This window comes from Gobius niger, assembly GCF_951799975.1.
Source record: "Gobius niger genome assembly, chromosome: 1".
NCBI classification, from domain to species: Eukaryota; Metazoa; Chordata; class Actinopteri; order Gobiiformes; family Gobiidae; genus Gobius; species Gobius niger.
This window is the reverse complement of record NC_136852.1, coordinates 29,748,859-29,762,491: the sequence shown is the minus strand read 5'-3', so window position 1 is coordinate 29,762,491 and position 13,633 is coordinate 29,748,859. Positions and strand designations below refer to the sequence as shown.

Genomic DNA, 13,633 nt, shown 5'->3' with positions numbered 1-13,633 from the left:
TCCCAACTCCTGGAGAGAGGCTGGACTCTCCATTTTTCTGGAGTTGCCCGCGGGGAGAGGCGGCGGGCTGGGGTGGGTTTGCTCATATCCCCCCAGCTCAGCCGCCACGTGTTGGAGTTCACCCCGGTGGACGAGAGGGTCGCGTCCCTACGCCTTCGGGTCGGGGACAGGTCTCTCACCGTTGTTTCGGCCTACGGGCCCAACATCGGTGCAGAGTACCCGGCCTTCTTGGAGTCCCTGGGAGGGGTACTAGATAGTGCTCCGACTGGGGACTCCATTGTTCTGCTGGGGGACTTCAACGCCCACGTGGGTAACGACAGTGAGACCTGGGAGGGGGTGATTGGGAAGAACGGCCTCCCCGATCTGAACCCGAGTGGTGTTCTGTTATTGGACTTCTGTGCTAGTCACAGTTTGTCCATAACGAACACCATGTTCGAGCACAAGGGTGTCCATAAGTGCACGTGGCACCAGGACACCCTAGGCAGGTGGTCGATGATTGACTTTGTAGTTGTGTCGTCTGACCTCCGGCCGCGTGTCTCGGACACTCGGGTGAAGAGAGGGGCTGAGCTGTCAACCGATCACCACCTGGTGGTGAGCTGGATCCGCTGGCAGGGGAGGAAGCCGGTCAGACCTGGCAGGCCCAAGCGTGTTGTGAGGGTCTGCTGGGAACGTCTGGTGGATCCCTCTGTCAGTGGGGTCTTCAACTCCCACCTCCGGAAGAGCTTCTCCCAGATTCCGGGGGAGGCGGGGGACATGGAGTCAGAGTGGACTCTGTTCTCCTCCTCCATTGTCGATGCGGCTGCTCGTAGTTGTGGCCGTAAGGTCTCTGGTGCCTGTCGCGGCGGCAATCCCCGAACCCGGTGGTGGCGCCCGGAAGTAAGGGATGCCGTCAAGCTGAAGAAGGAGTCCTACCTGGCCTTGTTGGCTTGTGGGACTCCTGAGGCAGCTGAGAGGTACCGGCAGGCCAAGCGTGCTGCGGCTCGTGCGGTCGCGGAGGCTAAAACTCGGGTCTGGGAGGAGTTCGGGGAGGCCATGGAGGAAGACTATCGGTCGGCCTCGAAGAGATTCTGGCAAACCATCCGGCGCCTCAGGAGGGGGAAGCAGTGCTTCACCAACACTGTTTACAGTGCGGGTGGGGGGCTGCTGACCTCGACTGGGGATGTCGTCGGGCGGTGGAAGGAGTACTTCGAGGACCTCCTCAATCCCGTCGTCACGTCTTCCAATGAGGAAGCAGAGGCTGGGGACTCGGAGGTGGGCTCGCCCATCACCGGGGCTGAAGTCACCAAGGTGGTGAGAAAGCTCCTTGGTGGCAAGGCTCCGGGGGTGGATGAGATTCGCCCTGAGTACCTTAAGTCTCTGGATGTTGTAGGACTGTCTTGGCTGACACGTCTCTGCAACATCGCGTGGCGGTCGGGGACAGTGCCCCTGGATTGGCAGACCGGGGTGGTGGTCCCTCTCTTTAAAAAGGGGGATCGGAGGGTGTGTTCCAATTACAGAGGAATCACCCTCCTTAGCCTCCCCGGTAAGGTCTATTCCGGGGTGCTGGAGAGGAGGATCCGGCCGATAGTTGAACCTCGGATTCAGGAGGAACAATGCGGTTTTCGTCCTGGTCGTGGCACACTGGACCAACTCTATACCCTTCATCGGGTACTCGAGGGTTCGTGGGAGTTCGCCCAACCAGTCCACATGTGTTTTGTGGATCTGGAGAAAGCGTTCGACCGCGTCCCTCGTGGTGCCCTGTGGGGGGTGCTCCGGGAGTATGGGGTCCGGGGCCCTCTGCTAAGGGCTGTCCGTTCCCTGTATGACCGCAGCAGGAGCTTGGTTCGCATTGCCGGCAGTAAGTCAGACCTGTTCCCGGTGCGTGTTGGTCTCCGCCAGGGCTGCCCTTTGTCACCGGTTCTGTTCATTACTTTTATGGACAGAATTTCTAGGCGCAGCCAGGGGCCGGAGGGTGTCCGGTTTGGGAGCCTCAGAGTCTCATCTCTGCTGTTTGCGGACGATGTTGTTCTGATGGCTTCAACGAACCAGGACCTTCAGCACGCACTGGGGCGGTTTGCAGCCGAGTGTGTAGCGGCCGGGATGAGGATCAGCACCTCCAAATCCGAGGCCATGGTTCTCCACCGGAAAAAGGTGGCTTCCCCTCTTCAGGTCGGTGGGGAGTCCTTGCCTCAAGTGGAGGAGTTCAAGTATCTCGGGGTCTTGTTCACGAGTGAGGGACGGATGGAGCGTGAGATCGATAGACGGATCGGTGCGGCGTCAGCAGTGATGCGGTCGCTGTATCGGTCTGTCGTGGTGAAGAGGGAGCTGAGTCGGAGGGCAAAGCTCTCGATTTACCGATCGATCTACGTTCCCACCCTCACCTATGGTCATGAGATTTGGGTCATGACCGAAAGGACAAGATCGCGAATACAAGCGGCCGAAATGAGTTTCCTTCGCAGGGTGGCTGGGCGCACCCTCCGAGATCGGGTGAGGAGCTCAGTTACCCGGGAGGAGCTCGGAGTAGAGTCGCTGCTCCTTCACGTCGAAAGGAGCCAGCTGAGGTGGCTCGGGCATCTGTTTCGGATGCCTCCTGGTCGCCTCCCGCGGGAGGTGTTCCAGGCATGTCCTAGTGGGACAAGGCCTCGTGGAAGGCCCAGGACACGGTGGTGGGACTATGTCTCCGAGCTGGCCTGGTGTCGCCTCGGGGTCCCCCCAGAACAGCTGGAGGAAGTGTGTGTGGATCGGGAAGTTTGGGCATCTCTGCTGAGACTGCTGCCCCCGCGACCCGGCCCCGGATAAAGCGGAAGAAAATGGATGGATGGATGGATGGTTTTTGACTCAAACTCAGAGATGTTGTACCTTGTTTTGGACACTTGGGGGAGTGCTAGTCCAGGCTATCAAGCTGTTGCCCTGCAGCTACAGATCTGCAACTCAACTGCCAAAACAGGCGAAAGACTGTTTGAAAAGATGAGAAAAGGTCAGCAGTCTCAAACTGCAACTGTTCTTTTTTGTTGTGGTTTTGGTTTTCCATCTGGTGCACAACACACACTTACATCTAAAACATTAGACTAAAGTGCTTTTATTTCTGTATTTTTATGGCTTGAATTAAACATCTCTTTCTACTTCAAATCAAATGATAGAATCATTTCCATTGTAGGGTATCAGGGGCCTGAAGTTATGGAAAATGATCTCCTCCAAAAACCAGTCCAGCCCTGATAGAATGGTAATAAATCTAAAAATGGGATTGAGCACCGGCTGCAGCACAGTTAAGAAGAGCGGTAAACACAAAGACACATGTGTGACTGGCCTTTATGTAAAAGGTTAAAAAGGTGAGAAATGTCACCACCCTCCACAACCATTCCTGTTTTACAATTTGTTTCCTGTTGAACCTTTGGTGGCAGCGTTTATTTCATGAACACCAAAAATGACACCCACACTCAAACTGCTGGACTTCAGTCAATCTATTTAATAGATTATTCCAATAACATCAATTTATGTTTAAATATCTTTTCTCTGAACCATGTAATATAATGTAACCATATTGTAAGATAAGATAAGATAAGATAAACCTTTATTGATCTCACAAAGGAGAAATTCACTTGTTACAGTCGGCGTTACTTCACAGTCTTATTGTACAGTCTGACAGCAGTGGGGATGAAGGCTTTGCGGTAGCGCTCCGTCCTGCACTGAGGGTGTCTCAGTCTGCCACTGAGAGAGCTGCTCAGCTCTTCTACAGTCCCGTGCAGTGGGTGGGAGGTGTTGTCCATGATGGAGGTGAGCTTGGCTAACACCCTCCTGTCCCTCACCTCCTCCACAGAGTCCAGGGGGCAGCCCAGGACGGAGCTGGCCCTCCTGACCAGCTTGTTCAGTCTGTTCTTGTCTTGTCTTGTCTTGTCTTGTCTTGTCTTGTCTTGTCTTGTAGTGATTATGTTTGCAATAAAAACTGAAATATCTTCAATATTTTTTAGGCTTTAGTAAATGATCAAAAACAGTAGCAAAGTAAATTACATTATATACAGCAAATACAGCATTTGTAGTAGTTGCTCATCATTTTTAGCTTATTGATTGTGTCTTCCGTGTAACTACAGCTCATTGGTGACTGACCACAGAACGCAGCAGATTCTTACACAGCACTCGAACCTTGGTGAGTTTGAGTCCGTAAATTAAAGGGTTAAAGAGCGGCTGAACTGCCAGAAAATAAAGTGCTAAGATCACTCTGATCACACTGTGCACATTACTCAGGTCAAATCTGCTGCCCAAGACTTCAAAAAACGCTCCAGATGAATAATTTACAATGGAGGCCAGGTGAGGCCCACAGGTGGACAGAGCTTTCTGCCGTGTCTGCTTGGACCCATTGAAACACACTTTTAAAATACGGATATATGTCGCTACAATGAAACTCAAAGGCCCAAAAACTGTTATGATAGTTATAATAAGTCCATAGATGTTGTTGACAGAAGTATCAGAGCAGGAGAGTTTGACGACAGAGTAGTTATTGCAGTAGACTTTAGTGAGGATATTTCCACAGAGTTTTAAAGGAGTAGTCAATAAAACCACAACAAGAACTATGGCAAAAGCGTAGAACCAGGAAAAACCTGTCAGAAATAACACCTTATTGGTGTTCATCCGAGCACTGTACTGCAGAGGGAAGCAAATGGCCAAATATCGGTCATATGAAATAACAGCAAGGGTCATAAACTCTACCACAGTATAAGTGTGAACAAAGAAGATTTGTAGAAAGCAAAGAGAAGTCGTGATGGTGTGAACGTCCTGGGGAATCTGAAGCAAAAGCAATGGGAACAATGCAGTGCTGCCATAAAGTTCGTTGATGAATAAACTGCAGAGAAAAATGTACATAGGTTCGTGTAGAGTCCTGTTCAGACAGATGACCACGATGAGAAGCAGGTTGGACAGAAGTATCAGAACATACACAGACAAAGTAAGTACAAAATACAGCCATCTGAAAGGCCCAGTGTCAAAGTAAGCTCCCAGAGTGAAATAAGAAACCTCGCTAGAGTTCACCATCGTCCTCTTTTTTACAGACATAAGTGTTATCCAAAAGACGGTCCATTCATGTATTTACAGTCAACTAAATAAAGTTTCATCATCAGTTATATTTAAAGCCAGATTAATTAAAACAGTTGCATAAGAAGTCTTATTAGTAAGACAGAGGCGTGGAATTGTCAGAAAAGAAATACATTTACCTAAATAAAACTTGAAGAAACTTGAATTACAAATTGGCAGAACACAATTTACAGAAAATAAAATACCAGCAGTTTTCAGTTAAAAGCAAATTAAACGTTCTCAGTGAAGTCTCAAAAACAAGAATTTAGGGGGAAAATTCATTCTTGATTAATTCTTGTTAAAAGAGTGATGTTAAAGAAAAGTGGACTATTTGTTTAAAAAAACAAATAAACATGACTGACATTTTGCAATGAGTTCACAAGCCTCACAAACTGTATGGCTTCATGTCGCATCTTCATTTGTCTAAATACCTTCTCCTCTTTTTCCCAATAGAGACAAGTCGAAGGCAGTCCTTTCCCTCTGCCTTTTTACATATTTTAGTGGCAGCACTTTTTCTTACTTTGAGCTTGAACTTTCAATTTGCTGATTTTCTTCTGTTAATTTAAGATTGTAAAAAAATGTTTATGTAATGATTTATTTGAAGCTAATTCATTATTTATGTTACTTCAGTCTACTTTATTTCCTGAAATAAAATAATTTGATTAGTTTATTTGACAGGGACAGTACACATTAATGAACATTTCTGTAAATGTGTCAGCATTAGTTGCAAAGCTAGTTTTCAGCTGTTGTCCCTGGGCCAGGTGTATCATGCCAACAACAATTATAAAACATAAAACAGTTTAAAAGTTGAGGCTACATACTTTCATAAGAAATGTTGATACAATTCATACATTGATAATATCAGAATGTTCGCTCTGTGACTTGCACAATAGAAAGGAGATTTTTGTGCAATGGCAGGTCATACAGTTCAAACATAGGACATTGTAAGGATAAATATGTAGTTATTATTTACAAGAAAACACGTGTGCAGAGGATCCTGACACTTGGCTCAGTCCTGTACAGTACAGATCTAATCTACAGTTTCAGATTAGACTCACAACGATCAGGATGAATCTTGGACCATTCCTCGTCACAAAACTGCTGCAGTTCAGTGAGATTCAGGCAGTGTACTTACTTCTTCCACGCTGTCCTGTGAATGTTTACATGTTATGGCCAATAAAAATGTATAATGTATAATGTAAATGTTTGGGTGGTATTAGTCATCATCATCATCTTCATCATCGATATCTACAACAACACTAAGCCTGACACGAGCAGGTAGGCTATTCTATTCCTATAAACTGCTCCCGGAAAACCAATCTAGCTAATGAAGTATTTTCACTGGAAATGTTCCTGTTCCTGACAGAGTATTTGCTTAATTATTTAAAGGTGCATAATGGAACTTTTTTATTTGTGCATATTTGACCTTTTAGTGACCCAGTGGCTGTATGAGTGGTTACTGTGGTGCCTTTACTTTCCAACACTGTGGCGCTTGATTGTTTTGAGTGTTTCTCAGGCCTTGTAGTCTCCCATGTCATCTGCAGTGTCCCTGTCAAACCACCGGGTGGAGCACACTGTCCGGCGAGTTGATGTACTGTAGTTTAAAGGGGCTGGATGCAAGTTGGCCATTTTATACTCACTACTGCCACCTCAGGCCATATGTGTAACTGCACCTTCTATATTAAGCTTGTGCATGACGGCAATTCTGACCCGAAGTAACACCTTTTTAAGTGACAGTGCAGGATTTTAGAGGCAGTTGTGGTGAACAGGTCTGGGCTCATTCTACACATGAGGACGTGGCTGGAACATGTGGGGGGAGGAAAATACATAATTTTAACATTTTTAAACTCCCTATAGTCCCTTTAATGACCAATCCTAAAACAAAAAAGGTTTATTCATTATTATATCCACGCCCCTCTGAGTGAAGAAGTCCTGAGGGCACTTGAAACAGACTTTGGTAATCGCAGCCATCCTGGTCCTAATTCTTACCATTTGTAGTTTTGTGAGGCATAGTTATGGATTTGGCAGCTGTGATTCTGGTGTAGTTTAAAAAGTCGGTAACATATATATTTATAATAAGGTTACATGAAGTCATGCATGAATAACATGAAATTGTGCTTGAATTAATGCACGATTTCATGATGAATTCATGCATGACGATATCATGACTCATCATGAGTTAACATGACTTCATGTTCTTTCATAGATGACTTCATGCATGAATTAATTAAATAACTACTGTAATGAATTCATTAGAAAATCTTCTTAATAGATCATGATCCTAGAATCATGATGAATTTATTAAAACATTTAGATTTTTGAACAAATTTAATGCATGAATATCATGATTCATCATGATTTTTAAGAAAATTAGATTGCAAGTTTTATACCTTAATATATCATTTACAGCTGTAATTAACTCATTAGCTAATCCTTAGTTCATTCATAACTTCATGATGATTGCATCACCGATACTAAAGTGATGCACTTTTATGCTTTGGACAATAACCAGGACAAAGGGCAAAACAAACACGAACATCATAGATACTATAATTTATAACTGTCCACAAAGCATTAAGAGTTTAAATTAAGTTCATGTTTTGTGGTCCATCACATTTCACGTACATCAACATAAACACTGCCAATTCTAAATCAATCTATGCTTAACTTTTTGAAAACTTCTGTTAAGACTTATTCATGATGTAAATATGATAAAAATATAGCACTTATTTTCTATTTATTTGATATTTGTCCAATATCGGGGACGCAATCATCATGAATTTATGAATGAACTAAGGATTAGCAAATGATGAGTTCATTACAGCAGTAAATGATATATAAAGGTATATCTTGCAAAGTCATTTTATTAAAGATCAAAAAGTCTTACTGAGTGCTAGCTAGACAAAAACAACCAACATGATCATTTCTTATCTTTTAATAACATAAACTGCTTTGTCAGTCTCATTATAGTCATGTCATTACAAAGTACACTGCGTTCCAAATTATTATGCAAATGACATTTTTCTCTGATTTTCTAAATTGTCAACTCAAATGAGAGTCAGCATAACTTTCAAGTCTTTACCTGGTAGAGGATCATTTAAATGTAAAATTTTTTCAAAAATAAATATAGTAAAAACCTCAAAATCCACTGTTCCAAATTATTATGCAACTCATCGTTTCAATACATTTTAAAGCTTGTAATTAACTGAAAATGGTCATTTGTTGTATTTGTAGCATTAGGAGGTCATATTTACTGAAATCAAATGCTATTTCAATCAAAAAAATATTTACAGGTCAAGTTATATTTTACCAAAGGAGCCCTTGTGTGATAGCAGCTTCAAAATTCTTAAATCCATTAAAAAGAGTTTTTGGACAGTTTCTGCTTGGATTTCTTTGCAGGATGTCAGAATAGTCTCCCAGAGCTGCTGTTTGGATGAAAACTGCCTCCCACCCTCATAGAAGTGTTTCTTGTTGAGGCTCCAAAGGTTCTCAATAGGGTTGAAGTCAGGGGAGGAGGGGGTCCACATCATGAGCTTCTCTCCTTTTATGCCCATAGCAGCCAGTGATGCAGAGGTATTCTTTGCAGTATGACATGGTGCGTTGTCATACATGAAGAGGATTTTGTTAGGGAAAACACGGCTCTTCTTTTTGTAGCATAGAAGACAGTGGTCAGTCAGAAACTCCACATATTTTTTAAAGGTCATTTTCACACCTTCAGGGAGCCTAAAAGGGCCTAATGGGGCCGACCAGCTCTCTCCCCATGACTCTGGCCCAAAACATGACTCCGCCCCCTCCTTACTGACGTCACAGCCTTGTTGGGACATTGTGGCCATTCACCAACCATCCACTACTCCATTGATTTGACCATCCAGGGCTACACGGCCTCATCAGTGAACAAGACTGTTTGAAAATGAGTCTTCATGTATTTCTGAGCCACTGCAGCCGTTTCTGTTCATAAACATTCAATTAACAGTTTAGGGGAGGCCCGGATAGAAGGTTTATGCACAACTGCAGCCTCTGGAGGGTCCTACACCTTGATGTTCTGGAGACTCCAGAGGCACCAGCAGCTTCAAATACCTGTCTGCTGCTTTGTAGCATCTGTTCTCTTAATCTGATGTGTTTGTCTGGCAGAAACCGTCCATATTGTGCTTTTATCTGCACAAACCCGAGTGTGCTCTTAATCATCCACAAATCTCTTATCAGTACGATGATTACACTTAATCTTTCATGAAATATCGAAGGTTTTCATACCTAGACCAAGGCGTTCAACTATTTCACGCTTTTCATCAGTAGAAAGTCCCTTTTTCTTTGCCATATTGCTTAAAAATGATGATCTGCATAATAAAGTGGAACACCCTTTTCAGCAGTTTTTCCCTTAACTGGGCTTAACCCGACAACTAATCATCCCAGGTCTCTGAGATTAATGTCAGTGATTCATAGAGCCCCAAGACACGATACCATCCATGAGTTTCATTATTATTGTTATTGTTTTACCTTTTTGACACAAAAATCCAATTTGCATAATAATTTGGAACGCAGTGTAGATGCATTCCTAGATTTTGATGTCACTCCCTCAAACCTTTTGCAAACCTTTCACAACCTAAATTGTTAAAAATATGCAAAATCTTTTGCTTGCTTTATGCATAAAGTGCAATAAACATTAGTTCTGGTGAAGGCCATAGTTGACCTCCAATATTAGAGTGGATAGTCGATGTGTCTGAACAATATTGTTTGGTTGATGTTATGTTTTGATAGATTCGCATGATATTCATCAGGCAGTTAGCAAATCCTGAATACAAAACCCAAGAGCACAATCTTATTTTTTTGTAAACTAAATTTAAAATTACTACATTGAGTCTCATGATGACATGATTGGTACTTACTTGATGATCCAATGAAGTATTACATGTTGAAAGCAGTCTTACACATAGTCCTCTGAATATTCCTAAACTCTGGTCTTTGTACCTCGCGTAGGCTTTGACTCTGACACTGCAAAGTTGATTCAATCTCCTGTGCCTCATTTTTCCCCAGAAAGAAGGACGTTGAATTTATCCCCGTCTTAAACAACTACGTTTGTAGCTTCAGTTTCCCCTGGGGCAGACTGACAGAAGCACTTTCGCGACTGCACACGTCTGTGCCAACGGTCCCTCTGACCACCACCATACATCCACTCACACACATCATTCATCCTGGACTATTGTACATGTTTTTAGTGGTATGGGAAACCGGAGTACCCGGAGGAAACCTACGCAGACACGGGGAGAACATGCAAACTCCACACAGAAAGGCCCCGTCCAGGTGGGAATCGACCCCTGGACCTTCTAGTTGTGAAGCGAGAGCGCTACCGTGCCCATTCCTACCTGAGCGTTCATAGAAATAAAACTGCTTGTTTTATCCAACATGTGATTTATTTGAATGTTTTTGACTCAAACTCAGAGATGTTGTACCTTGTTTTGGACACTTGGGGGAGTGCTAGTCCAGGCGATCAAACTGTTGCCCTTCAGCTACAGATCTGCAACTCAACTGCCAAAACAGGCGAAAGACTGTTTGAAAAGATGAGAAAAGCGGGGAAAGGTCAGCAGTCTCAAACTGCAACTGTTCTTTTTTTTGCTTTGTTTGATTGTTATCCCTCTGGTGCACGTTTATTTAATTAGCACAAAAGCTTAACAATCCCTTCATACTGTATTCTGTATAATGAATAATATATTATTCCAGAAGTCAGAACTGATCAGGTACAAGAGTCAATGTGTTTGTTTTTTGCTATTTATCTATTTATATTTTTCCAGTTAGTGATTTGGAGCTGACAGCCCCTGTTTCATGGGATAAACCTTTTATTGCAAGTAACGTTTCGGTCTCTCTGACCTTCATCAAACGTCCTACTTTGACAAAGGTTAAAAAGGTGAGAAATGTCACCACCCTCCGCAACCATTCCTGTTTTAGAATTTGTCTCCTGTTGAACCTTTGGTGGCAGCGTTTAACACCAAAAATGACACCCACACTCAAACTGCTGAACTTCAGTCAATCTATTCAATACATTATTCCAATAACATCAATTTATGTTTAAATCTTTTCTCTGAACCATGTAATATAATGTAACCATATTGTAGTGATTATGTTTGCAATAAAAACTGAAATATCTTCAATAATTTTTAGGCTTTAATAAATGAACAAAAACAGTAGCAAAGTAAATTACATTATATACAGCAAATACAGCATTTGTAGTAGTTGCTCATCATTTTTAGTGTATTGATTGTGTCTTCCGTGTAGCTACAGCTCATTGGTGACTGACCACAGAACGCAGCAGATTCTTACACAGCACTCGAACCTTGGTGAGTTTGAGTCCGTAAATTAAAGGGTTAAAGAGCGGCTGAACTGCCAGAAAATAAAGTGATAAGATCATTCTGATCACACTGTGCACATTACTCAGGTCAAATCTGCTGCCCAAGACTTCGAAAAATGTTCCAGATGAGAAATTTACAATGGAGGCCAGGTGAGGCCAGCAGGTGGACAGAGCTTTCTGCCGCGTCTGCTTGGACCCTTTGAAACACACTTTTAAAATACGGATATATGTCGCTACAATGAAACTCAAAGGCCCAAAAACTGTTATGATTGTTGAAATAAGTCCATAGATGTTGTTGACAGAAGTATCAGAGCAGGAGAGTTTGACGACAGAGTAGTTATTGCAGTAAACTTTAGTGAGGATATTTCCACAGAGTTTTAAAGGAGTAGTCAATAAAACCACAACAAGAACTATGGCAAAAGCGTAGAACCAGGAAAAACCTGTCAGAAATAACACCTTATTGGTGTTCATCCGAGCACTGTACTGCAGAGGGAAGCAAATGGCCAAATATCGGTCATATGAAATAACAGCAAGGGTCATAAACTCTATTGTAGCATAAGAGTGAACAAAGAAGATTTGTAGAAAGCAAAGAGAAGTCGTGATGGTGTGAACGTCCTGGGGAATCTGAAGCAAAAGCAATGGGAACAAAGCAGTGCTGCCATAAAGTTCGTTGATGAATAAACTGCAGAGAAAAATGTACATAGGTTCGTGTAGAGTCCTGTTCAGACAGATGACCACGATGAGAAGCAGGTTGGACAGGAGTATCAGAACATACACAGACAATATAAGTACAAAATACAGCCATCTCAAATACCCAGTGTCAAAGTAAGCTCCCAGAGTGAAATAAGAAACCTCGCTGGAGTTCATCATCATCCTCTTTTTTACAGACATAAGTGTTATCCAAAAGACGGTCCATCCATGTATTTACAGTCAACTAAATAAAGTTTCATCATCAGTTATATTTAAAGCCAGATTAAGTAAAACAGTTGCATAAGAAGGCTTATTAGTAAGGCAGAGGCGTGGAATTGTCAGAAAAGAAATACATTTACTTAAATAAAACTTGAAGAAACTTGAATTACAAATTGGCAGAACACAATTTACACATAATAAAATACCAGCAGTTTTCAGTTAAAAGCAAATTAAACGTTCTCAGTGAAGTCTCAAAAACAAGAATTTAGGGGGAAAATTCATTCTTGATTAATTCTTGTTAAAAGAGTGATGTTAAAGAAAAGTGGACTATTTGTTTAAAAAAACAAATAAACATGACTGACATTTTGCAATGAGTTCACAAGCCTCACAAACTGTATGGCTTCATGTCGCATCTTCATTTGTCTAAATACCTTCTCCTCTTTTTCCCAATAGAGACAAGTCGAAGGCAGTCCTTTCCCTCTGTCATTTGACATATTTTAGTGGCAACACTTTTTCTTACTTTGAGCTTGAACTTTCAATTTGCTGATTTTCTTCTGTTAATTTAAGATTGTAAAAAAAAAATTATGTAATGATTTATTTGAAGTTAATTCATTATTTATGTTGCTCCAGTCTACTTTATTTCCTGAAATAAAATAATTTGATTAGTTTATTTGACAGGGACAGTACACATTAATGAACATTTCTGTAAATGTGTCAGCATTAGTTGCAAAGCTAGTTTTCAGCTGTTGTCCCTGGGCCAGGTCTATCATGCCAACAACAATTATAAAACATAAAACAATTTAAAAGTTGAGGCTACATACTTTCATAAGAAATGTTGATACAATTCATACATTGATAATATCAGAATGTTCGCTCTGTGACTTGCACAATAGAAAGGAGATTTTTGTGCAATGGCAGGTCATACAGTTCAAACATAGGACATTGTAAGGATAAATATGTAGTTATTATTTACAAGAAAACACGTGTGCAGAGGATCCTGACACTTGGCTCAGTCCTGTACAGTACAGATCTAATCTACAGTTTCAGATTAGACGCTAACAACGATCAGGATGAATCTTGGACCATTCCTCTTCACAAAACTGCTGCAGTTCAGTGAGATTCAGGCAGTGTACTTACTTCTTCCACGCTGTCCTGTGAATGTTTACATGTTATGGCCAATAAAAATGTATAATGTATAATGTAAATGTTTGGGTGGTATTAGTCATCATCATCATCTTCATCATCGATATCTACAACAACACTAAGCCTGACACGAGCAGGTAGGCTATTCTATTCCTACTAGCTGAGACCCGGCCTTCGGCCGGGCCTCGCTAGTCTCCA

The 13,633-nt window shown here is 42.4% G+C and overlaps 2 protein-coding genes across 2 annotated transcripts; both read right to left on the bottom strand.

The window, feature by feature from the left end:
- Nucleotides 1–4,068: 4,068 nt before the first annotated feature.
- LOC306967525 (olfactory receptor 11A1-like) lies at nt 4,069–5,004 on the bottom strand (the record flags this gene model as incomplete). The annotated part of the gene is made up of 1 exon (XM_079562609.1): nt 4,069–5,004. The coding sequence occupies one exon, from the start codon at nt 5,002–5,004 to the stop codon at nt 4,069–4,071; it is 936 nt and encodes a 311-aa protein (XP_079418735.1).
- Nucleotides 5,005–11,317: 6,313 nt separating this feature from the next.
- On the bottom strand, nt 11,318–12,256 carry LOC306967442 (olfactory receptor 11A1-like; the record flags this gene model as incomplete). Its single annotated transcript, XM_079562489.1, has 1 exon — nt 11,318–12,256. The coding sequence occupies one exon, from the start codon at nt 12,254–12,256 to the stop codon at nt 11,318–11,320; it is 939 nt and encodes a 312-aa protein (XP_079418615.1).
- Nucleotides 12,257–13,633: the final 1,377 nt, after the last annotated feature.